General features: G+C 37.5%; 1 protein-coding gene across 1 annotated transcript in view; it reads left to right on the top strand.

The window, feature by feature from the left end:
* Positions 1–600: 600 nt before the first annotated feature.
* The window catches only part of LOC107670604 (spectrin beta chain, non-erythrocytic 4-like), a 77,030-nt gene continuing 50,248 nt past the window's right edge, over positions 601–27,382 (top strand). The window contains exons 1-17 of the mRNA XM_016463246.1: positions 601–656; positions 808–975; positions 2,246–2,397; positions 3,640–3,813; positions 8,486–8,577; positions 9,427–9,507; positions 9,930–10,045; positions 10,177–10,289; positions 10,403–10,590; positions 11,841–11,958; positions 13,182–13,340; positions 13,431–13,733; positions 13,879–14,029; positions 15,291–16,161; positions 17,920–18,057; positions 20,898–21,654; positions 24,329–24,531. Coding sequence (XP_016318732.1) covers positions 623–656; positions 808–975; positions 2,246–2,397; positions 3,640–3,813; positions 8,486–8,577; positions 9,427–9,507; positions 9,930–10,045; positions 10,177–10,289; positions 10,403–10,590; positions 11,841–11,958; positions 13,182–13,340; positions 13,431–13,733; positions 13,879–14,029; positions 15,291–16,161; positions 17,920–18,057; positions 20,898–21,654; positions 24,329–24,531 — 3,818 coding nt within the window. The 5' untranslated portion in view covers positions 601–622. The remainder of the gene's footprint in view (positions 657–807; positions 976–2,245; positions 2,398–3,639; positions 3,814–8,485; positions 8,578–9,426; positions 9,508–9,929; positions 10,046–10,176; positions 10,290–10,402; positions 10,591–11,840; positions 11,959–13,181; positions 13,341–13,430; positions 13,734–13,878; positions 14,030–15,290; positions 16,162–17,919; positions 18,058–20,897; positions 21,655–24,328; positions 24,532–27,382) is intronic.

Genomic DNA, 27,382 nt, shown 5'->3' with positions numbered 1-27,382 from the left:
GGGTGAAGGATTAGCCTCCTAAATCTATTAGAAATTCATTCATACTAAATTCACTTATCAAGACGCTGAAGAAAAAAAAGAGAAAAAAGAGGGCTGCTCTCTCTTACATTGGTAGGTGAATTGACCCAGTTGTTCTGTATTCCTCTAAAAAGGTCACTTGACGTCACCCTCTCATGAAGCTACTGTACATCAGCTTGAGGGAAAATGGGACAGTTATTTGTTTTGGTTTCACAGGAATATCTGACTCCTAAAACAAATCGTTCCGGCCCTGGATGCTGAATAGCCAATGCAGCATTTCTGAGCTATTAGATAACATAGTAGGTTAATAACTGTGACGCAAAACACCTGTTAAGCTAGCTTGCACTGCACATATAGGCACTACATTAGTTTACATGTCAGAAACCATGGCTGTGTTCCAATCACCAATTCCAATTCATAGTGCCTTACAAAGTAGACTTCACAGAAGTTGTAGGAAGCTTGTAGGCTCAGTCCCAAGAGCAGTAAAAGGGTGATCAAGTGTGCAGTTTATCTTAACAGAAAGTGAAAATGGTAAATATATCCACTAGTCATTGAACTTCACCTAAACTTCACATAAAAGCTGAAGTCACGTAGGTTAGCTGCCATGTTGAGTTTCCATTTATCCTATTCATTTTTCTGTGAGTACCTTGTCGCCTTGTCTGTATCTACTGTAAATTGAATCAGAAATTTATGAATTGTGATTTGGATTCTATTAGGTTTGTGTTTGGCTGTACAGTTTTTCTCTTTTAGTGTTACTGTGGAAACTGACTTTTACTGCACTATATGCAGGGCTGCTTGAGGAAGCAGGCGCGATGGCCAATGCCTCAACAGACCTGGACAATGCTGAGGCCCAGAGACAGCTCAACAACAACAACAGGCCTGCAAGCACAGGATTCTGGGAAACAGAGACCACCAGTGCCAAACTATTTGAGTGCTCCCGCATCAAAAAACTAGCAGGTGAGTAGAAGATCTGCTGGATCTGTGCCTTTGCAATATTTTGAGCATATACACTGTATAATGTTCAGAAGTTTGGGGTCAATGGGGTCAACAATGCCCTAAATTGATCAAAAAAAGTGACAGTTAAGACATTTATAATGTTACGAAAGATTTCTATTTCAAATGCTGTTCTTTTAAAATTTCTATTAATCAAAAAATCCTGAAAGAATGTATCTTGGTTTCCACAATAATATTAAGCAGCTAAAACTGCTTTCAACATTGACAATAATAAGAAGGATCATGTGACACTGAAGACTGGAGTATTAATGCTGAAAATTCAGCTTTGCATCACAGGAATAAATTGCATTTTAAAATATATTAAAATGGAAAACACTTATTTTAAATTAATTAAATTAAATATTTTGAAATATTACTGTTTTTGCTGTGTATTTCATCAAATAAATGCAGCCTTTGTGAGCATAAGAGACTTTCAAAAATATTAGTGAAACTGACCCCAAACTTGAATGGTAGTGTATATATTAGGGATATGATATTTTTCAACACCCATATTCTTGTTATGTATGAGAAATAATATATGGCTGAAATAAAAATTCTGTAACACTGTCAAAAATCAAAAACTAAAAACAAATATTCAATTGATTTAGACAAATCAACATTATAATGTACAGTATGCGAAATAAATATGAATTCTGAGATTTGCTAAAGATTACATTTAACAGCATTATTAGTGTTTTTTTTTTTTTAAGATTAACATTAAACAATACCACGGCAAAGTTAATCTAAATGTAACTGACTGAAAACTCTAATATCATCTGATAACCGATATGGTACCGATATCATGCATCCTTAAAGGGTTAGTTCACCCAAAAATGAAAATTATCCCATAAATTACTCACCCTCAAGTCATCCTAGGTGTATATGACTTTCTTCTTTCAGACGAATCCAGTCGGGAGTTATATTAAAAATGGTCTTTGATCTTTCAAGCTGTTTAATGGCACTCAGCGGGTGTTGCATGCATCAGTCCAAAAGAAGATAAATAAAAAGCGCCCATCCATAAAAAAAGTGCCTCACACGGCTCCGGGGGGTGAACAAAGGCAAAATCGTAGTAAAATGTAGCAAATCGATGCGTTTTTGTAAGAAAAATATCCATATTCAAAACGTAATAATCACTTTAATGTAGCTTGCACTCAGTGTTGTACACGGAAGCAGCTCCGACTAACCCTTTAATATAAATAAATAAATTTTGTTTGTCTTTTTGTAATCATATCAGATGAGAGGGATGCAGTCCAGAAGAAAACCTTTACTAAGTGGGTGAACTCTCATTTGGCCCGTGTGTCCTGCCGTATCTCTGACCTGTATAATGACCTGAGAGACGGATACATGCTCATCAGGCTGCTGGAGGTGCTGTCAGGAGAGCTGCTGGTGAGTTCTCAGCTGAACAAACTTTTTGACAATTTTCCCTTTTTTTTCTCCACTTTTTTAATTTGACATATTTTGTGTAATTAATTAGTTTTAGCCATGCACCTAATTGCTTTTTTGACCAAAACACTAAAACTGATATTACTTAGCCGATAACCTAAAATAAAGTTTTGGTGATTAAATTTGTGTAATTAAACTTGTTCTGCTGTTCAGGGTGTCGTGTTCTAAGACGATAAATTAAACCAGATGTATTACATTTTGGCAATGAGCTGCCTCTCCATATTTCAGCCAAACAAATGTACAGATTGCTATTGTATTGCAGCTGATGTTTACCTGTTAGCTTACAGATGCTGACACAGTCAAAAAGCGTCATTAGAGAGCCACTAGTTAAACAGCACAGTTTGATTTCGGCCCTCCAAAACTATTTCAGCTAAAACCAATTTTTTTTTTTTTTGGTGAAATATTTTTGGATGGCAGAATTTTGGTGCATCACTAATTATTAGTATTTCTTGCTAGTATCACTAATACGCTTGCTGTACTATTTGGATTGAGCCCCACTCAAATGAATAGCTTAGATGATTTGACTCAATGAGGAGAGGTTTTCTCTTACTTTTCTATAGGAATGGACCTAATATTTTTGCTTGCTGGTGATTTGACCAGTAAACAACCATCCAGAAACCTAGCAACACATAGCAGCATCCTAAAAAACACTCAGGATTGTGGTGGCACTTCAGAAAAAAAAGTGTTTTTGTTTAAATAACTTGCTCTAAGATTTGATTCAGCTCAGTGTTATTTTAATATTATTTATATACTATCATAGTTTTGAATATTTTTAATAGGCTTTTATTTTTATATATATATTTTTTTATTTTATTTATTTATTTATTTAAAAAATTTTTTTATGTGCTTTTGTTATTTCTGTTAGCTTTTAAAATACAATTTAGATGTAATTTATTTTTATTTCCATTTTAGTTTTAGTTTTTATTTATTTTTAGTTAGTAAGTTTAGTGCTTCAGTTTAAACTTATTTCAGTTAGCTTTCATGGCAAAATGTCTGGTATCTAATATTCATATTTTTATTTCAGCTTTTTTCAAATAACAAAAATGTTTATGTTTTAATTCATGACAATCACCCTGACTCAGCCTACATGCTATGCTTTATTAATTGTCTTTCAAAGGTTGAATACAGGAAGTTTCAAGCACGTGTTTCTGACACATTCTTGTTTTAATATGTTTTTGTTTTAAGCCTCGGCCCACAAGAGGCAGGATGAGGATTCACTGTTTGGAGAATGTGGATAAGGCTCTTCAGTTCCTCAAAGAACAGAGGGTTCATCTAGAAAATGTTGGTTCTCATGATATTGTTGATGGAAACCACCGCCTCACTCTCGGCCTCATCTGGACCATCATCCTCCGCTTCCAGGTAAGAGCTGCTTGGATTTCTTGAGACTGCTTTGGGACTTTTTGAAGGCCTCATCTGACTCTGTGTACTGATCTCTGGGCCGTCTTATCCAGTATGCAATCATTGACTAGCGCTGGATTTATTTGATCTGATGCGGTCTGATCTGTAAAAGAGGTGGGCATGTTTGGACCCTGTGGGGGTGTTTGATCCCTGTCTGCCCTTTATGGTCCCTGCTGTGTGTGATCACTGTCTGTGTGGTGCCCGTGTGTCTGTATGACCGATTGTCAATACCTACATTACATACTGTAAATAAATAGTCACTTTCATGCTTATGTTTCTTAACACACTTCAGTACACTTTAGGTACACTTAAGTGCATGTCAACAATGTCATATTAAACATTTTCCTTTATAGTAAATTTTAAATTGTTGTTTTAATAACCTTTTGTCAAATAAAGTACATTTATTTATTTCATGTTTTTGACTAACTTTCTAAAGCACATGTAAAGTACTTGATTATAATTTTAACTGCAGTGTGCTATTTGATATTACATTTGAAGTTATCAAATATATACTGTATATATATTATATGTACTATATTAATATATGTTCTAAATTATGTACTAAATTAGTATATTTTAAATGTACTAAATTGCAACTTCACCATTATGAATATAATTACAAATGTGTTTAAATACATGACACACAAGTTTCAATAGAATGACATTAAAGTACATTTTAGTGTATCATAAATGTGTCAGACCCTGTTCCGTGTTTTTCGTGTGTTTTGCTCCCCAAGTGCCTTCCTTGGCCTTATTTGGTCCTTCCCGTTCCTGTCATTATGATCATTTATTCCAGGTGTTTCCCATTCAGTTCATTTGTTCCCAGGTGTGTCTCATTAGTTCCCCTGTACTTAAGCCCTGTGTTTCCTTGTCTCCAGTGTTAGGTGTTGAATGTCTGTGAATGTGTCAACCTTTCCTGCTATGTGGTTTTTCCCTGGTTCCCTTAAAGACATTAAAATCTCCTGTGTTGATGTAGTTCTATTTCAAAAGAGGTTGCAGGTCTAAAAATATAAATATGGCTATTAAGGAAACCATATAGGCTGAGAAAGTTAAATGTACAGTAGGTCATTTTTTATTTGTTTATCCTATCTAACCTACATTTTTTAATTAAAATAAGAAGGTTATGAGTGGGATGGTGATGAGTGCTTTTTAAAAGTATGTGAAACTGTACTCAATTTTCACAAGGGAAACCAGGGTCGCTGTGATTTAGCCAAGTAAGACATGTTCCTGGATCAACATCTTTTGTTGATCCTGGATCAACATTACTGTCCAAAAATATAGACTAAACCCAATCCCCACCCCTAAACCTAACCCTACCCATAATTTATTCCTAAAATCAGTGTGAAATGATAGCTGATTAACAAGGGTGTAGAAGCACCTAACCCTGATTGTAAGCCTAAAACAGACATTTTCTGAAAAGTTATCCCTGAATTCTGATTGCTTAATTGGAATGTTGTTCCAGGATCAACAAGGATGTTGATCCAGGAACATGTTGTACTTGGTGAAATCACGGTCACCGGGAAACCAGGCTTGTATTTTCTTACTTCCATCATCTCTCTGAATATTTTAAAGTGCTCTGTGTCCATGTAACTACAAAGTGCAGAGCAGCTCCTGGTTTGTATTGCCTGTCATCTCTTGGCTCTATTAGTAAAGCAGTGGCAGGTTACCCAGAATGCCGTCCGACTGCAGCCCGGTAAGCTGATGCTGTGGTGATTCTGGACGCAGGGACTGAGAGAGGTGGCGTGTCACTCGATCCGCCGAGCGTGCCGTAAAGATGGCGGGGGACCTCTCGTCCTCTCGTGATTCTTCCTCTTCCCCTCTCGCTCTCATTTATTCTCCCGCCCCCCTCCTCCATATTCCTCTTTATATCCTGTCTCCATATATGCCGGAATATCTCTCCGCTCCCCTATTTATCTTCTTCCCACCCTCCCCATCTCTGTTGGAGTTCACTCTGCCCAGTCAGCAGGTAAGGCCGAACACTGCAGCAGCCGAACAGAGAGAGAGAGAGAGGGGGAGGAATTAGGAAGAGGGCAGATGGGAACGCTGTAAGGCAAAAGAAACATGCAAACTTCAGTATCTTGTGGACCAGAAACATTACAGATGTAGCACTATATATCACAACTTAGGCTACACTAGTTTGATGAAGGTTTTATATTTGCTTTCTCTTGTTATGTATTATTCATTATAAATCTGTTTACATTTCCTATCATTCCTTTGTAAAACTTTGCGACTCTTGTTTTAAGCATAAGCCTTTGTATATTTTGTTAGATTTATACTTAAAGCAAAAAAAAAACTGTGTCGCCCAACTGAATAAGAAAAATATTACATAACTCAAGATATATTCTGTGAGGGAAAGACTTCTTATCTAACCTAATGTTGCTTCTCAAGCAAATTTATCTTGTTTTAAGGATGTTTTACTGGAAAAACAAGCCTAAATTACAGGTTTTTGCAGAGCTGTTCTTTGAGGTTGTAGACATCGATCATATATTAACTGCATGATGCAAGAAATTCAATATGACGAATGATCTTGGGTCGCTGTAGTTTTGTAATGTGCTGGGGATGTTTGTGTGTGTGTGTGTTTGATTCACACTATAATGCCTGATATTGTGAAAGTGTGTCCTTGTGCCACGCATTAGTAAGTATCATGTCAAAATGACAAAACTGGTGCAATTGCTGTCATATGTATTGATGAGACGACACTAAGCACAATATGATATTTGTGGCCTGATGACAGAACAGGCCAGTAAACCACAGATACTAGGTTAATGCAATCACATTAAATATGATACGATAATTATATACAATGAATGAAAACCTTTAATGTCATTGTCATTGTATCTTATAAACTTTAATTGAAGGAGAGACCTGAATATCATTGAGATCAAAGGACTCGGGCCAGTAAGCAACCACATGGTAACTACCCAGAAACGCCTAGCATCTTCCTAGCAAGGTCCTATCAACCACTCAAACACCTAAGCACGATGGAGGCAACTTTTGCACTGACAAGCACAATTTCTTTAGAAAATATAAAAATCTAATTTAAAGAAATAATTCACCAAAAATAAAAATTTTGCCTTAATTTACTCTTCCTCAAGTTGTTCCAAACCTGTAAGAGTTTCTTTCTTCTGTTGAGCACAAAAGAAGAAGAATGTTGGTAACTAGACAGTTGATGGCAGCCATTGACTTCCATAGTATGGAAAAAAATATTATGAAAGACAATGGCTACCATACATATTTTGGTTACCAGTCTTCATTTTTGGGTGAACTATCCCTTTAACCCTTATGAGCTTTTCAGACATTTTTGATTGATTTCATTTTTGTTTTTTGTCAATCTGAGTGGTTCAGACCTTGGTAACTTTTTTAGATATGCTATCTGGGGGGAAAAAATAGGAATAATTCTTTTAACAATTTGTTCTAACACAGAGCAGTTTGTCTTTTTTTTTTTATTGTGTTGAATAACATTTATATATCAGCCACAATGTTGAATGAAGGCACACAATAATAAAGCAGCGAGACTATAAAACATCCAGAGTGCAAAAGGTTCACTCCTAATGCACAAAACACACACTCACAGTTAAATGAATTGCAAAATGAAATTTAAAGGGTTAGTTCACCCAAAAATTCTGTCATTAATTGCTCGCCCTCGTGTCGTTTCAAACCCGTAAGACCTTCGTTCATCTTCGGAACACAAATTAAGATATTTTTGATGGAATCTGAGAGCTATCTGACCCTGCATAGACAGCAACGCAACTGAAATGTTCCCAAGTCCAGAAACGTAGCAAGGAGATCTGTAAAATAATCCATGTGACATCAGGGGTTCAACCGTAATTTTTTACGAAGCTACGAGAATACTTTTTGTGCACTAAAGAAAAAAAAAACGACTTTATTCAACAATTCGTCTCCTCCGCGTCAAATTTTCATTACGGTTGAACCCCTGATGTCACATGGATTATTTTACAGATCTCCTTGCTACGTCTCTGGACTTGGGAACGTTTCAGTTGTCTATGTCTATGCAGGGTCAGACAGCTCTCAGATTCCATCAAAAATATCTTAATTTGTGTTCCAAAGATGAACGAAGGTCTTACAGGTTTGAAACGACACGAGGGTGAATAATTAATGACAGAATTTTCCTTTTTGGTTGAACTATCCCTTTAATTATTATTTGAATAAGATCTAAATTACCCAAAATTTCAACAACAAAAAAAAGTATATGATTTTGTTGTTACTGCTTCAGGGAATTGTTATGCCATTTCATTAGAAAAAAAAATGTTTTCCCTTCAAAATTAACAACCAAGATGTAGCCCTTTTTTGATGATTGGGATACTGCATGGTCCTCCTGGTATACAGGTGCATCTCAATAAATTAGAATGTCGTGGAAAGTTTATTTAATACACGAGTTTCACAATTTGAGTTGAATTACTGAAATGAACTTTTCCATGACATTCTAATTTATTGAGATGCTCCTGTACTATCATTTGTTTCATTGCAATATGAATATGAAGATTTTTGGCTTCATGATCCCAGTAGGGAAAGCAAAGCCAGTGACTGGTCCCTTAAAGAGCACACACCCATGTAATGTCTGTCAATTTCAGATTGCAGTAACCTTTTTATTGGTGTTTCTCATTCCTAACAGATCCAGGTGATTAAGATTGAGACGGAGGACAACAGAGAGACACGTTCCGCTAAAGATGCCCTACTTCTGTGGTGTCAGATGAAAACAGCAGGGTAACATCTATATATCTATCCCACAACTACCCATAACCAACCCATGGACAGTCATACTATATACTGTATATGCTACTGGTCAAAATAATCATTTGGAATAATTAAGGTATTTTAATGTTTTTAAAAGAAGTATTTTATGCTCACCAAGCCAGCATTTATTTGATCAAAAAATACAGTAAAACAATATTATTGTGAAATATTATTACCATTTAAAATAACTATTTTCTATTTGAATATATTTTAAAATGTCATTTATTCCTGTGATCAAAGCTGAATTTTCAGCATCATTACTCCAGTCTTCAGTGTCACATGATTCTTTAGAAATCATTTTAATATGCTGATTTTCTGCTCAATTATTAATGTTTTTCTTATTATCAGTGATAAATACCGTTTTTGCTGTTTAATATTTTTATGAAAATTGTGGTACTTTAAAAGTTTAAAAGAACTGCATTTATTTGAGATATAAATCTTTTGTAACATTATAAATGTCTTTACTACTGTCACTTTTGATTAATTTAATTGTTCATGTGAGACTGAAGTCTGGAGTAATGATGTTGAAAATTCAGCTTTGTCATCATAGGAATACATTCATATAGAAAACGTTTTTTTTTTATTTTTTTTATTTTAGTACGATTTGACAATATTACTGTATATTTGATCATATAAAACCATCAAAGGTGAGCATGAGACTTCTTTCAAAAACATTTTAAGAATTATAATTATTCCAAAATTTTGATAGTGTTTGGTAGTGTATGTTATTATTTGGGTCTTCAGAGAAATAGACATGATTTTGCTGTACGTGAGAAGTCTTTGATGATGCTGCGATGTGTTTCCTGTGTTTTGCCCCAGGTACCCAGAGGTCAACATTCACAACTTCACCACCTGCTGGAGGGACGGCCTGGCTTTCAACGCTCTTATTCACAGGCACAGGTCAGCGGTCAGACAGATACACATCATACTGACTTTTATACCATTCACATCATTGATAGAGGCTGTTGGGAAGTCGTGGCCTACTGGTTAGAGAGTCGGACTCATAACCCAAAGTTTGCGGGTTCGAGTCTCGTACCGGCAGGGATTGTAGGTGGGGGGAGTGAATGTGCAGCGCTCTCTTCCACCTTCAATACCACGACTGAGGTGCCCTTGAGCAACCCCCAACTGCTCCCTGGGTGCCACAGCAAAAAAAGGCTGCCCACTGCTCCGGGTGTGTGTTCACGGTGTGTGTGTGTTCACTGCTGTGTGTGTGCACTTTGGATGGGATAAATGCAGAGCACTAATTCCGAGTATGGCTCACCATACTTGGTCACATGTCACATCACGTTATGTGAGCTGATTTCTGCTTGCATGTTTCACAGGCCTGATTTAATTGAATTCCACAAGTTGACCAGATCCAATGCAACACACAACCTCCAGCAAGCCTTTAACAAAGCTGAACAGAGTCTCGGACTCACCAAACTACTAGACCCTGAGGGTAACGAACAGCATTTTACTCTCACTAAATACAGCTAATACAGTGTGAACCTTTAAATGGCCTTGTTCAGACAGAGATTTGCTAAATAGCTGAATGATCACTCAAAACTATAACCATTTTCTCCCACCCAGATGTAAACACAGAGAACCCAGATGAGAAGTCCATCATCACTTATGTAGTATCCTACTATCATTATTTCTCCAAAATGAAGGCACTTATTGTAGAAGGGAAGAGAATTGGAAAGGTAAGAGGTGTTTTTGTGCATGTTTGATAAAGCTAAATACATTATCGTCTCATGTGAATTCGCTCGAGTGTGTTATCAGATGCACATTTTTCCTCTCTTTTTCCTCTTTCTAGGTGCTGGACAATGCTATAGAAGCTGAGAAGATCATTCGCCGTTACGAGGCTTTAGCATCCGACCTGTTAGAGTGGATTGAGAGAACCATTAGCATCATTAGCAACCAGAAGTTTGCAAACTCGCTGTCGGGTGTTCAGCAACAGCTTCAAGCCTTTACCACCTACTGCACCATTGAGAAGCCTATCAAGTAAGAGAGAATAAATGAAACCGAGGTCTGATGACTGCCAGAGAAGTACTCGTCTCAAACTATGACTGTGAATCATCTGGTTCTTTCAGCGCTTTCTTACTCTACCATTTAAGGAAACTAGTCACTGTATTGTTGGTCAAAGGTGTTCCTACCCGTGTGAAAAAGAAGTGCACTTATATTGAATGTGCACTTGCAGTGTACTTCAAATCTTAAAAGTGTATTTTAAAAAAACTGTACTTGCAGTGCAGATTATATAATATTAATGGAATAAAGGGTCACTTAAGTGTACTTTCATGACTTTTCTTAAAACACACAGGGATAGTTCACCCAAAAATGAAAATCCAAACCTGTATGAGTTTCTGACTTCTGTTGAATACAAAAGAAGGTATTATGAAGAATGTTGTAACCAAACAGTTGCTGGTAGCCATTGACTTCCATAGTATGGAAAAATTACTATGGAAGTCAATGGCTACCAGCAACTGTTTGTTTATACACATTCTTTAAAATATCTTCTTTTGTGTTCAACAGAAGACAGTACAATACAGGTTTGAAACAACACGAAGGTGAGTAAATGATGACAGAATTTTCTTTTTTTTTGGGTGAACAACAGAAATAATAATAATAATAAATAATAATGTTTTTAAAAGCATACTAGCTGGAAAGTGTTTTTTTTCCCACTGATTATTGGCAGATTGTTCAGCTAACCATAGCTATTCAATATCTGACCACAAGTAGGCTGCATTATTGTAATTTTTCTCACCACTTAACATTGTGTAGAGAAAGTGTTTGTCTTTTCATATTATGAACAAACAATATCACCGACTCTTGTTGAAAATTAATGATTTTTGGTCACTTTGTTGCATACTGTCAATGTAAACTCCCTTTTAGAATCGGTCGATGTGCTCAACTGATGTGCTCATGTTTATTGGACACTTTTACTCTGTTTTTAAAGCTTTAAGTTAATTGCATTAGTCCATTTGGAATAAAGACTTGTTCATGCCGTTGCATTCATCAAATATCACAATCAGGGAATGTGCTGACACTTGAGAGAGCTGTTACTTTCACTGCGAGGAATGCAGCTTGTTTAACACTCAGTGACTGAAGTTACCGTACAGTGACACTGACATACAGTTTAATATGTGGTCTGAAATAGTATCTGTGCTGTTTTTAATGGAAAGATGTACAGCACAGACAGCACAGATGTAGTGCAGTTTGTGTGGTTATTTATGGTGTGGATTGTTTTTGCTCAGATTCCAGGAGAAAGGGAACCTGGAGGTGCTGCTTTTCACCATCCAAAGTAAGCTCAGAGCTAACAATCAGAAGCCATATATGCCTCATGATGGGAAACTTATCTCAGACATCAATAAGGTATGTACTGTTTAGTTAATATGGTTCTCAGCTGGTTACAGTGTCAAATTTGTATTTTTGTATAACCAAAACAGGTTGATTCCCTTTCAGAAAAAAAAAAGTTACTTTTCTTTTTTTGGAAAATATAGAAATATGACATATCATGACATTTGAATTAAATATTAACTAAAGACCTAAAGAAGAAATAAACACCGCTTGTCAAAAGTTTTGGAATAATTAAGATTTTTTTAATGTAATGTAAAACCCCTTGATTTAAAAAAATACAGTAAAAAACGTAATACCGTGAAATATTTTACAATTTAAAAGAACTGTTTTCTAATAGAATATGTCTTAAAATGTAATTTATTCCTGTGATCAAAGCTGTATTTTCAGCATCATCACTCCAGTCTTCAGTGTCACATGAGCCTTCAGAAATCATTCTAATATGCTGATTTGCAGCTCAGTTATTATCAATTATTTTGGTGCTCAATTATTAATAATAGTACTTATTATTTTTACTGTGGAAAACAGTTTTTGCTGCTTAATATTTTTGTGGAAACCATGTTTTTTTCCTTTCAGGACTCTTTGATAAATTGAAAGTTCAAAAGAACAACATTTGAAATGGAATTTTTTGCATCATTATAAATGTCCTGACTGTTACTTTTTATCCTTTTAATGCATCCTTGCTGAATAAAAGTATTATTATTTTTTTATCATACTTCCTCCAAATTTTGAAATGGTAGTGTATCACAATTTCAACAAAATTTATGAAGCAGCACAAATGTTTTCAAATAATCAGAAATGTTTCTTGAGCAGCGAATCAGCATATTAGAATGATTTCTGAAGATCATGTGACACTGAAGACTGGAGTAATGATGCTGAAAATCCAGCTTTGATCACAGGAATAAATTACATTTTAAAACATATTCAAATACAAAACAGCTATTTTAAAGTGTTTTACTGTGTGTTTAATTAAATAAATGCAGCCTTGGTGATTATAAAAGACATTTCAAAAATGTTAACATTTTTTAATTATGTCAAACTTTTAGTGATTCCGATTATTTTTTTTATAATTACAGATAGTGTATAATTTTTGTATATATTATTTATTATAGGAAGTTTTATTTACCTACTATTTAGCCTTTTGAGCTAAGCTATTCACACTTTAGTATATTTATATATTATTGAATGACTTAAGCATTGTCTCACAGAATAATCCTGATATTTTGTTTTTCTCATGAAAGGCGTGGGAGAGACTAGAGAAGGCGGAGCACGAGAGGGGCGTGGCTCTTAGAAAAGAGCTGATTCGTCAGGAAAAGCTAGAACTTCTAGCTCAACGATTCGATCATAAGACCACCATGAGGCAGGCTTGGCTGAATGAAAACCAGCGTCTCGTCTCACAGGTGTGCAGAACAGAAAAAATAAAACTTGGTGAACTGGGTAAAATAAAACAGGTGAAATTCTGACTTAAACGGGTACTGTGTTTTTCTCAGGATAACTTCGGCTATGACCTGCCAGCTGTTGAAGCTGCCATGAAGAAACACGAGGCGATCGAAGCAGACATCATGTCATACGAGGAGCGCATCAGTGTCGTGGTGGAGCTGGCGACTGAGATGGAGTCAGAAGGGTACTATGACATCCGACGTATCTTGGCGCGCAAAGAAAACATCTTCGGCCAGTGGAGCCTTCTGAAGGAGCTGGTGGTGGGGCGTAAAGCCCGTCTGGAGAAGAACCTGGCCTTGCAGAAGACCTTCCAAGAGATGGTCTACATGATCGACTGGATGGAGGAGATGCAGGTGGGTTGACTGTTCCAATTTGATTTGGTTTTTGATTAAAACCAGCCACAAAAAACATACATGGTGATTTAACACTATTTTCATGCCACTATTTTCATGCAGTAGTCAAGCTGACACAATCAAAGTGCCGTATTCTCACTCCCAGGTTAAGCTGCTGTCTAAAGACTATGGCAAACATCTTCTTGAAGTGGAGGACATGCTCCAGAAACAGAGTTTACAGGAGGCTGACATCTCTATACAGGCAGACAGAGTTCAAATCCTCAACACTGCAGCTCTCAAATTCACCACTATTGAAGGTGAGTGTGCCTCAAAACAGTAACATGATGAATATTGATTCAGAGACACCTGTCTGGGGTCAGGATGTGATGGCAGATTGTGATATAAAGGTTACTGTAACTGGATGCATTTCTTTCACTGAGATGTCCAGAGACCTCTGCAGGGTAGAGTATGTAAAATTATATGACATGAGGAACTTGCAAAATGCGCCACAAGAGGGCTGGAGTTGGTTTGCTCTGTATTCAGTGCATACTCTGATTCAGAGCTCAACAATGAGGATTTTTCTGCTTTTGCCATGTTTTTTTTTTTTATTTGCTACAAATTATATTAACGTTTTCAACTAAATGTTAAGTTTATTTTTGAGAAGTCTCTTGTGTTCACCAAGGCTGTGTTATTTTGATAAAAAATACTGAAATATTATTGCAATTTAAAATAATTATTTTCTATTTTCATATATTTTAAAATGTAATTTATTCCTGTGATGCAAAGCTGAATTTTCAGCCTTCACATGATCCTTCAGAATTAATTCTAATATGCTAATGTTGTGCTCAATAAACATTTCTTATTATTATCAATGCTGAAAGCTTCATATTCTTGTGGAAATGGTGATATAAATTTTTTTAGTATTCTTTGATCAAAAGAAAGTTCAAAAGAACAGCATCTTTAAAAAAAAAAAATGTTTTTAACATTATAAAAGTCTTTAAAATTGTTAATCTCTTTAAAAAAATTTAAAATCTTACTGATGCTGCATATGCAGCCAATGAGCTTACATTTATATGGCTGGCTAGCATTCACTAGAGATTCCTGCAGCGCGCTTTCAGAGTTACTCTGAAACCCTCCAGCTCCCCGGCTCCACCTGTATAGATCTGCTACGGGGTTATTTTATATGTTATTTGTGCCCCAAGACCAAATACATTAACATTGTCATATCCATCACCATGCTAAAATGTTTTAATAGTTGTCATGATTGAAATATATATATATATAAACTAAAAGAGATTTTGCAGCAAGCTAGAAATTATACAGCTATAGTGTATCTCCATAAATTCATAAATACTCTCAACGAATGATGCAGAACATGCTGATTAATTTGCTGTTTTCAACACTTTCTTAGTGTTTACAAGACTATCACATGTCATTTTTGCTAATCTGACAAAACTTTATCTATATTAGCCAATTAAATAACAAATTATGATTAATTATTCATATTTCCCCATGAGCTGATTCGCTACATCGGTGAAATCAGTGAAGCTCCTTCCCTTGTCTCTGTTTCTCACTCAGGTTACCAGCCGTGTGACCCTCAGGTAATTTGTAATCGGGTCAACCACGTCAACACCTGCCTAGAAGAATTAAAGCAGCTGGCTGCAAAACGGCACTCGGAGCTGGAGGATTCACGCGAGCTTTGGGCCTTCTTTCAGGAGGTAGAGGAATCGGAGAATTGGATCCGAGAGAAGACGTCCATCTTGGCCACGCAGAGCTGCGGAAAAGACCTGAGCAGTGTCCTGCGACTGCTGCAGAAGCACAAAACTTTGGCTGGAGAGCTGTTGGCGCGACGTGCGTTACTTCAGCAGACCATGAAGAAGGGCAAGCAGATCCTCACCCAGAAGAGCTTCGGTACGGCAGGAATACAAGAGCGACTGATGGAGGTCAAGGCGGAGTGGAAGAGACTGGAGGACCAGGTCACACAGAGACTCTGTAACCTACAGGAGGCGCTGGACTTTTTTCAGTTTAGCACTGAGACGGACGATCTACTAGCTTGGCTACAGGACGCTTACCGTCTCGTTTCTAGCGAGGACTTCGGACATGATGAGTATTCAACGCAGTCTCTACTTAAAAAGCACAGAGGTGTCCGAGAGAGTATCGATAAACACCGCGTACAAGTGGTGGGCCTTCGGAAACACATGGTTGCATTGCCGTTGCATTATCGGGAGCTGGATGAGGTGCGAGCGCGCATGGCTGAGACGGAGCAGCTCTACACAGAGGTGGCGGAAGTTGGCGTGTTGCGGCAGCAGTGGCTGCATGACGCGCTGGCTGTGTATCGCATGTTTAGTGAGGTGAATGCCTGTGAGGTGTGGATCGATGAGAAGGAGCAGTGGCTGAACAGGATGGAGGTTCCCGAGAGACTAGAGGACGTGGAGGTGATCGCACACAGGTAGGAACGTTGACCAGGTGTTGCTTGTCTTCTAAATATTTAGAAATGTCATTGCATTGGAAATCACACAAGTATTGCAAATGAGAGACATTTTTGCAACATAGGCTCATTAGAAAAATGCGCCTTTGGGGTAATTTCTGCAAAATATTACGTTGCTTCCTGCACGTTTTGTGACACTTTCAAAGTGAAATGCCCAGTGAGTGGCGCTTAAAACCTGTTCACTTTTATCTGAAACAGATGGCAAGAATCTGGAAGTGTTTTATTACGTTGGTTTTTGTACGTTTCGTGACAGTTTGGAAATGATATGTTTGTTGAGTGGCACTAAAAGGTTAATGCTGTATCACTTTTTAATATAATGTACCTAAACCCTTAATCTAACCAATAGTGTCAACGAAAGCAAATGTGAGATTAAACATATCTGCTAAGGCAAACATGGTTTTTTGAGCTATTTTATTTTGACTAGTGTTTCACGGGATTTGTACCCGAGTGCTTTGCAATTGCAAGCCAAGTGCGCTATCGAGCAAGTTTACTGTGTCAGAAAAGCCATGCATATGGAGCTGGTTATGTGATGCAAACGTAAAATGTGTTAGTTTACAAATCATGCACTATGGTAAAAGTGTTTTGAGGTCATTATATAGTATTGTTATCGTATAGTGTAGTACCGTGTGAAAATAAGCCTTTATTAATTGATAATCTGCTGCTGTGATCATAATTAGAGTGAAAAGGCATAAAAGTAGTTAGCCAGTAGTGTTTATTTAATCTGGAAACCGCAGTGAATTATACTTTTTTGGAGTTTTGCAAAAATGTAGGAACAGACACATTTTTCCAATGAGCATTTGTTGCATTTTTGCAATTACCCACAGATGAAGCTGTTTTCATGGACACAAATGCATAATTTGGTTCTAAGTTGGATTGTTAGCTGTGATTTACCATTGAATATCTTATCTGAGAAGCAAATTTTCCACATTTTAGGTTTGAGAGCTTGGACCAAGAGATGAACAGCCTGATGGGAAGAATACTAGACGTTAATCAGATCGTCCAGCAGCTCTTAGACAGCGGTCCCCCCATATATATATATGTGTGTGTGTTTGTGTGTGTGGGTGTGGGTGTGTGTGTATATACTACAAATATATTTATACTTATAACTAATGACTATAAATAAAAAAAAACTATAAATAAAAAAAATATATATTATTACATCATTTGCAGTGCTGCGTGGGATTGTAGTCCATGGATGTTAAGTACTTTGTCTCCCCCCACCCTTGTACCCGAGTGCTTTGCAATTGCAAGCCAAGTGCGCTATCGAGCAAGTTTACTGTGTCAGAAAAGCCATGCATATGGAGCTGGTTATGTGATGCAAACGTAAAATGTGTTAGTTTACAAATCATGCACTATGGTAAAAGTGTTTTGAGGTCATTATATAGTATTGTTATCGTATAGTGTAGTACCGTGTGAAAATAAGCCTTTATTAATTGATAATCTGCTGCTGTGATCATAATTAGAGTGAAAAGGCATAAAAGTAGTTAGCCAGTAGTGTTTATTTAATCTGGAAACCGCAGTGAATTATACTTTTTTGGAGTTTTGCAAAAATGTAGGAACAGACACATTTTTCCAATGAGCATTTGTTGCATTTTTGCAATTACCCACAGATGAAGCTGTTTTCATGGACACAAATGCATAATTTGGTTCTAAGTTGGATTGTTAGCTGTGATTTACCATTGAATATCTTATCTGAGAAGCAAATTTTCCACATTTTAGGTTTGAGAGCTTGGACCAAGAGATGAACAGCCTGATGGGAAGAATACTAGACGTTAATCAGATCGTCCAGCAGCTCTTAGACAGCGGTCACCCCAGTTCCACTGAAGTCAGGGGCTGTCAAGATCACTTGAACAGCAGGTAACTCCACATCATAAATACAGTTTGTTTTACATATAACGTTATCCTGCATATTTAATGGCAATATATAGCATATTGAATTTAATGGGGTTTAAATGGGTATTACAAGGATAGTTCTCCCAAAAAGGAGAAAAAATTTTTTGTCATCATTTGCTCACCCTCATGTTGTTTCAAACCTGTGTACAGATAAAAACTCATGAGACAAAATATATGAGACCAAAACTCAATCAGGGGCATTTTTGCCCCAGTCTCTTGAATTTTAGGGGTGTATAACTGCATTATACAAGCTACATCAAGAATTGAGTTGTTGCCCTGCATCATGTTCATCACCAGTCAAGAGTATGAAATGAAAAATGACCAACAGTAGGTTTGGGCGAGGTGGGTGCATTAAATGTAATAATAATTTTAACATGTTTTCAATATCTAACTATTTAAATTAACACGTTAAATGGACAGCCCTTATATATATATATATATATATATATATGTGTGTGTGTTTGTGTGTGTGGGTGTGGGTGTGTGTGTATATACTACAAATATATTTATACTTATAACTAATGACTATAAATAAAAAAAAACTATAAATAAAAAAAATATATATTATTACATCATTTGCAGTGCTGCGTGGGATTGTAGTCCATGGATGTTAAGTACTTTGTCTCCCCCCACCCAATTTTCATATATTTGTTTTGCTTCAAATCAAAATTTGAATGCTGTCTGTAATATTTTTTTAAATATCTATAGAGAAAATTATTAGTAAACATATACCCAACCGTAATCAAGGCTGCTGAAAAGTGGGCGGGCACTGTTGTGCTCAAACCAAAAAAAGCATTATTTATTTATTTATTTATTAATGCAAATTAATTATTAAAAATCATACTTTTCTGTTCAAGTATCTCTGGCCTATTATTCTTTTTGTCTTTTTCTCATATATTGCTAATTTTGTTGCATGTTTTTCCGTCCTCTTATGCCATGTTAGTCTTTCATTACCCTGATATGTAGTTGTTTTCAATTGATGTAACTTGTGTTTTATTTTGAAATGGTTTCATTCAGAAAACCCTGCACATTCCTGATGCTGCTGTTGTTCATCACTTTTAACACATGGCTCTACATGGGTGTATTTAGAAAATGGGCTGCTGCTTTCACAAGCTTTCACTGAAACTGGCAAGCTGTGACGTATGTGTGAAAAACTCCAGTGATCCGTTTTAGACCAACCTTGGCATAAATAACCTCTCTCAGCATGCTGCCATCTGCTGTGGCTGCCACATACAGGGCGCGCCTGACCCGGCTCAAAACAGAGCACTATGGATACATTCACAGCTATTATGTTCTTCAATATTTCATGCCACAGTGTATTTATAAGAATGTTTCATTACAGCATACCCTGTTGTTACTCTATGTTTGATTTGTGATATTGTGTCTCAGGCCTTGATCTGTGGCCCACCGGTGCATCCTCAGACTGTTTCTTGTGTGGGTGGATCCTTGATGTGTGTGTGTGTGTGTGCGTCCATGATTTGGGAATGATTCAGACTGAGTCATGTTTTCTGGAACCGAGTCTTTTTTATTATGCATCATCCAAGCCGTACTCGAGATCGTAACAGAATGATGTGAATATGAACTTAACAATGGGATGTAGTACAAATTTTGCAGTCAAAGTTTTTTTTAATTAATACATATAAATAGACCCAACTTTCATTAAATTGTATGACAAAAAATATTTCCTCAATTTCCTCAACATGTTTTCTGTTGAAACAGGAAGTTGCTAGTTTGTACAACTTTATATTGGCCATTTAAATGTTGGATTTAAAAATAAAAAAAAGATTTATTTAAGTTTTTTAGAATCACATTAAGTTTATTAGTGAGAAGGACATTCTCCTTCTAGATCTGTGGCTCTTAAAACTTCTGGAATTTTGAAATGTAGTTCTTTTATTTTGACTATAATTATTTTAGTTACAATTTTTTAATTTACAGAAATTATAAGAGCCCATCTATTAAAATAAGTTTTGAAAACAAAACTAGTTATAGAGGGCCTTTGAAATATTGTTGAGGACAATGAATGGCCTTGAAGTCAAAAAGGTTGAAAACCACTGTTCTAGAGAGTATTTAATAGGACAAAATTGCATATACATTCCTGAAAACCAGTGTTATTTTATTAGCATCGAGATATTATTATAGTGGTTACATTTACATTTTTTTTTATTTTTGTATTTTCCATTTTCATTTTCATTTTAGTTAACATTTTATAATTTATTTGAGTGTTTTTGTCATTTTTATTATTTTTTTTATATGTCTAGTTTTTAACATTCTTTTAGTTATTTTAGTACATCAAGATGAAGTAAATGAAAATGAGAAATGTTTCTTATTTTATAAAATAAAATATATATTTTATTTTTATTTCCGATAATGTTTATTTTATTTCACGTAATGATTTTTTTTTCTTTCTTTTTTTTTAGTTTTTTTATTTATTTATTTATTTGTAGTTTTAGTTTTAGCTTTAGTGGACTATAATAACCCTGCTGTGAACAAGATGAGTCATCAATATTTTGGGTCATTTTCCTGGTAGAGAAAAGCTGTAAATTTTACATGCACTTATGTATGATAAAAGCTAAGGTTGTAAACTTTTAGGTGTGCACTAGCATATTAATGACCTCAAAGCTAACAGAGATCAGTGTTTAGAGTCATTTTTAATTACACATTTACAACGCAAGACAGGGAACATACCGACTTTCCACAAAAAAAAAGGAGCAAGATTTGAAATGGAACTTTAACAAAGATACAAGTGATTAAAGTGTCTTTAAATCCAAAAATCGACCAAATTGCTTTCTTTTTGCACATCACAGGTGGAACCGCATCGTGGAGCTGGTCGAGCAGAAGAAAGATCACCTGGACTCAATCCTGCGCATCCAGAACTACTTACTGGAATGCACGGAGATCAAGTCCCAGATTCAGGACAAGCGGAAAGCCATAGACGCCACGCAGTATGTGGGCAGTGACCTGGGCAGCGTGCTGGCTCTGCAGCGCCGTCTCTCTACCATGGAGGGAGCTCTGGCGGTTCTCGAGCCCAAGCTCCTCCAGCTTCAGGAGGAAGTGGAGGAGCTCGCCACATCCCATCCGGACAAGGCCATAGACATCCTGGTTCCCTTTGAGGGCATCAGCGTGGAGTGGGAAGAGCTAAAGCGTACATTACAAGGCTGCGAGGACTCTTTAACTGTCGCTGGCCACTTGCAACAGTTCATCCAAGACTTGGATTCATTCCTCACCTGGTTGGTGCAAACTCAGACAGCAGCTGCTTCAGATGAGCTTCCCAATGCTTTAGAGGATGCGGAACGGCTGATAAACCAACACGCTGCACTCAAGGAGGAGATCGGAAGGTACGAAGAGGACTATGAGCGTCTCCAGGCTGTGAATGAGCTCTTGGAGACGGATGAAGCGCCGTTGCCTCATGGAGCTCTGCAGCAGTGGCTGCACAAGCTGGATGTGGGCTGGAACAAACTGCTGGAGATGTGGGAGAGCAGGAGGGAAGTGCTGGTGCAAGCTCACATCTTCCATCTCTTCCTGAGGGATGTCAAGCAGGCCGAGGCTTTCCTCAATAACCAGGTGAAGCCCCTCACACCTCTTTGTGTCATTTGCACAGTTCAGATTTGAAAGATATTTCTGAAGACTGCTGTTTCCTAAATGTTATTGCACAGAGGTTGCTCTTTCATAGATGAGGAATCTTAAAGGAGATCTCATTTATGATTTATAACTTAAATGTAGTTATATTTAGAGGGATAGTTAATCCGAAAACCATTTACTCAACCTCATGCATTAAAAGTCAGTGTGGTCCAATGTTGTTTGGACCCCAGAGTTCTTCAAAATATCTTCTTTTGGGTTTCACAGAAAAAAGAAAGTTATACAGGTTTGGAATGACATGAGGCTGAGTAAATGATGACAGAATTTTAATTTTGGGTAAACTATTCCTGTAATTACACTACCAGTCAAAAGGGTTTGAATAATTACATTTTTGCGTGTGTGTGTGTGTGTGTTTGAAAGAAGTCTTTTTTGCTCATTGAGGCTGCATTTATTTGATCAAAAATACAGTAAAAACAGTAACATTGTGAAATATTATTACAATTTAAAATAACTGTTTTCTATTTGAATATGTTTTAAAATGTAATTTATTTCTGTGAGTCAAAGCTGTATTTTCAGCATAATTACTCCAGTCTTCAGTGTCACATGATCTTCAGAAATCATTCTAATATGCTGATTCGCTGCTCAAGGAGCATTTCTTAAAGGGGTCATGAACTGCCTTTTTTATTATTTTGTACTGTTCTCTGTGGTCTACTTATAATGTTATCAAGATTTTACATCAAAAAACACCATAATTTAGAAGTAATAAGGTATTTTCAGTCCAGTTTTGACCCCCTCATGGGAACGCTCTGTTTGAATAGGCGTGGCGGATTGTCGACTCTGAAGTAAACGCCCACTGCTATGATTGGCTAACAGTTGTGTGTGTTTGACAGCCTACAGCCTTCATAGATGACTGCTGTGATTTAGGTCAAAAACGCATAAATACTCAGTACATATCAAACGATCTGTAATAACAGACAGAGTAATAGTGATCACGTAATAAAAAAAGTTCCTCACACTTGTGTGGTGCGACGTTACTGTCAGATCCAATATAGTCGCACAGAATCGTCTTTTAGTTTCAGTCTTTTTGAATAGCCTGCATCGAATTGTGGTAAAATGAAGTGAACAAAGGACCAAGTTCTTACTGACGTGGTCTGGAACTTAAAAAAAAAATGAAGTTCATCCACTCTTTCCTAATGTTGGGATCAGTAGGAAGGCAATGCAAACCCTGTTGATGGAAGACTGTGTCTTTCCACAACTTGGCACTGCACAGTGTCTTGTTGTCTTCGGAGCATCTTTATCATTTGGTTTACGCGCAGACCTGTGTTTGCCTCTCTCGTTATTTACTTACTATGTGCTCGAATCGGTGGGCGGGGCTAAACAGACGATAAACAGTGCTGTAGAAGCAGGAGTTGATGATCTTCTGCGGAGGCGGGGTTTAGCCACACTATTACATCATAAAGTGGCACATTTCACAACCTGTCGTTTTGGCAGATTAGCTTCAATATAAGCTGATTTTAGACTTATGATTTTAGACTTAAGAAATTATTGTTTAAACTTTGAATGTAAGCATATTGAAACGTCTTACTTTTGACTGCAGACTTCGATATCTTGGCCAATCAGAGCACAGTTTGACATATTGTTGAGATCTCTTCTGAAACTGGGGTCAAATGACATTGGTTTCCATGTGCCACATGACTGATCGCAAACATGGCAGGTTTGAATACTGCCGTGTGTTTGTTTAGTCCAAACCAGTTCGCCCTCACAAATGAGGAAAACTTGAGTATAAAGATGAATGCAAATGTGAAAAAAGTTAATTTTCCATTTGCAAAAAGTCTCCATTTGCTCTCCTTTAGATCTCATTGCTGTCTAGGAGAAACAATTGAGATATTTAAGACACTTCATGTATGACTTTCCATTCTGTTAGTTAGAGAGCAGACCATTAGGAGACAAAAACTGATCTGACTGATCTTTTTCAGGTCACGTCTGTAAATGTCAGGAGCATCAGGGTATTTTAAGGTCATTGCTTAGTTCATATTCTGAGACATTTGCTGCTTTTATGTTGGGTCATCATTTCATAAGAATATCTTGCAGCAATAATGCAGTTTAAATGTCAGAGGACATGCATTTCCTCAACCCCGTCTGGGTGTATGTTAGAAGCTGTGTCTTTTCTGGTTTGCTAAAAGCCCAGAGTCGCTTTCTGTTGCCTGCAGGTACAGAATAAGAATCTGCACTGCCATCAATTGTGAACTGGTTTGCACTAAACACACATGGCAGTGGCATTCATTAGCCACTTTTCCTTAAGTTTGTTTGAGCTTAACTTTTCTAAATGGGAACATTTACTAAACAGTTGACAATTATTTTATTATGATTATTATTTTGCTTCCATCATTTAATACGTTTGCAAGAAAAATTTATTTAAGTAGACTGTTTTTATTTGCATCTTTAATCTGTAGAACTGTCCGAGTTAGAAAACATTTATGGAATCGTCACAGAAGAATATGTGAGCATTGATATTGTTTCTAATGTTTATTATTGCAGTAACACCAACAGCTTACCATTTGCCCTGATAATGGACTTGCTTTTAGTGTAATTGATCTGGACTCATTTTAGATGCTTTCTGTATGCAGTATTTCACCCTGTCTTTCTCTCCTCTCCTCAGGAGTCAGCGCTGGCCCATGTGGAGCTCCCCACCACAGTGGAGACAGTGGAGGCAGCCATCAAAAAGCACAAGGACTTTACCACCACCATGGAGCTCAACCTCCACCGCATTAAAGCTGTCATAGAGGCGGGAGAGAGCCTCATCAGTCAGAACAACATCTATTCAGAGCGCATCAGAGAGAGAGTGGATCTACTCGCTAACAGGTCAAAACCAAAACACTTATAAGAACATTAATGCCACATAGAGCTGGTTGGTATGGAAGCCCGTTTCCGCCACTGAATAGAAAACAAAAAAGGTAACTGTGACTTTTTATCTCAAAATTCAAACTTTTTTCTCACAATTGGGAGTTTACATCTCGCAATTTTTAATTTTTTTTCTCAGAATTGCATGATATAAACTCGTAATTGTGAGAACATTTTCAGAACCGCGAGATATGACCTCACAATTCTGAGAAATAAACTCGCAATTCAAATTTATTTCTTGCAAATCTGACTTCTTTTCTTAGAATTGTGAGATATAAACTTGCAATTGAACTTTATAATTCGCAATTGCGAGTTTATATCACAATTCTGAGAGAAGAAGCAATTGCGAGATATAAATTCGCAATTCTGAGGAAAAAAAGTCACAATTCTAAGAAAAAAATCACAATCATTAGATGTAGACTCACAATTCTGAAAAAAAAAGTCAGAATTGCGAGTTTATATCTTGCAATTCTTTCTTTATTTCTCAGAATTGCGAAATTCTATATTGCAATTCTGACTTTTTTTCTCAGAATTGCAACTTTATTTCTCATAATTGCAAGAAAAAAAAAGTCAGAATTGTGAGATCAAAAGTCGCACTTTTTTCTTTTTTATTCAGTGATGGAAACGGCTTCCATAGGTTGGTTCTCAGGAAACAGCGTAATTTGTGCCTGAAACTTCCAGAATTTTTAGAATTTCATTTTTAAAATGTTAATTGCTTTACATAAGAAATCATATTTTTCATGTCTGATCAGTCCAGGAGCATCTAATATTCAGATTAGTGGTCAACAAATATGTATTTGTAATATTTTTCAAATGCAGATTCTTAAACTATTAATCAGTTCTATTATCTATTATCTATCTTAACTATTATCGGCAATGAATCGCCTGCGATTTTGAACGCGATTTTGTGTAGCTTGTCAGTGAACTACGGCTCTGTGTAGTAAATGCCGCTCCATCTGAACGCACGTGCTGGAGATTTACTTCTAATCACAGGAGCGCCTTTACTGACGAGATGCGCATGAAAATCGCATTCGATTTTTTGCACAGCCCTACCCTGATCCCTAAAGTATGTTTGCAGCCTTGCAAAATAACAATAGTTGTTGATTGGTTAAAAGCGCTACATTATTTCAACCACTTCACAGTAAGTTTGAAATCCTATAAGTTACTTATAATTCTAATAGATGACTGAGGAAATTTAGGTGCCTTTTTTGTGTGCCCTGTTATAAATCACGCGTTTTATTTAAAACAAATATATGTTAATATTTCATGAAATTTCTATTTTAAAAAATGTCAACCCTCTTGCGTTTAAGTGTTTTGGGGTTAAAAAGCCCTAATTGAATTGAAAGTGCACTTGTAGTGTACTTCAAAACTATCAAGTATGATTTTAATAAACTGTACTTGCAGATAATCGTCTCAAGGTTACGTATGTAATCCTAGTTCCCCAAGGGAACGAGACACTGCGTTGAACACTTTGGGAACGCCTTCAGCGTGACTATGCTCTGAATCGTGTGTGTAATCAGACCAATGGATGGGTGCGATTAGGCAAGAGGACAGAGGAACCAGGAGCGGTACGAATGTCGAGGTCGTAGAACCTGACGAAGGTGAGCGGCGTAGACCAGCCCGCAGCATTACATATACTGTATCCTGCATAGCCACACCCGACACGAAGGCCTTAGAGGCCGCCACACTTCGGGTGGAGTGAACCTTGACCCCTAAGGGTGAGGGAAGGCCAGAGGACTCATATGACATAGTAATAGCATCAACAATCCACCTAGTGGCAGGAAGACCCCTCTTGGAAGGACCATAACAAATGAATAATTGGTCAGACTTCCTCCACATGGCAGTTCTGTGGACATATGGACATGTAGACACATGAAATGTAGTTTCTGCTGGTCAGGCTCCCTAAAGGGGGGAGGACAGAAAGCCTGAAGTACGATGGGCCATGGTACTGAGGAGGGCACTTTACGGATGTACACCGGCCTGGGGTACAGAAAAGCTTTGGCCAAGCCGGCCGCAAAGTCTAGGAAGGAGGGGGCCACTGACAAGGCCTGCAAATCTCCGACTCTCTTCAGTGAAGTGATGGCTAACAAAAAGACAGTGTCAGAACTCGATCTGAAACCTCCTCAATAGGTTTGAATGGAGGTTTACAGAGAGCCTCCAGGACCACGGCCAGGTCCCATGGTGGAACACGAGGTCGTACGGGAGGCCTCAGCCTCAGTGCACCGCGGAGGAAACGTGTAACCAGTGGGTGTCTTCCCACAGACTGACCACCGAGAGGGGCGTGGTAAGCAGTTATAGCTGCCACGTACACCTTCAGGGTGGAGTGGGTCAACCCTGTAGAGAATCTAGCCTGCAAGAACTCTAAGGTCGTACGGGATGCCTCAGCCTCAGCGCACCGCGGAGAAAACGTGTAACCAGGGAGTGTCTTCCTACAGACTGACCACCGAGAGGGGCGTGGTAAGCAGTTATAGCCGCCACGTACACCTTCAGGTTGGAGTTGGTCAACCCTGCAGAGAATCTAGCCTGCAAGAATTCTAGCACTGAACCGACCGGGCAGTTAACTGGGTCAAGCTGGCGATCTCTACACCAGGAAGTGAAGAGTTTCCACTTCAGGGCATACAGTTTCCTCGTAGAGGGAGAGACCGGGAGAACAACCTCGGTTGAGAGACCGGAAGCTACGAGTTGTGCCCCCTCAGAGTCCACACCCACAGCTTCTACAGCTCTGGGCGGGGGTGAAAGATCGTACCCCCCCGCCTGTGAGAGGAGATCCCTCCTGACGGGAATCTCCCATGGAGAGCCATCGAGACGGGAA

This window comes from Sinocyclocheilus anshuiensis, unplaced genomic scaffold (genome assembly GCF_001515605.1).
Source record: "Sinocyclocheilus anshuiensis isolate Anshui unplaced genomic scaffold, SAMN03320099.WGS_v1.1 scaffold140, whole genome shotgun sequence".
NCBI classification, from domain to species: Eukaryota; Metazoa; Chordata; class Actinopteri; order Cypriniformes; family Cyprinidae; genus Sinocyclocheilus; species Sinocyclocheilus anshuiensis.
Note: the sequence above shows the minus strand (reverse complement) of the source record. Positions and strands in the feature narration are given on the sequence as shown.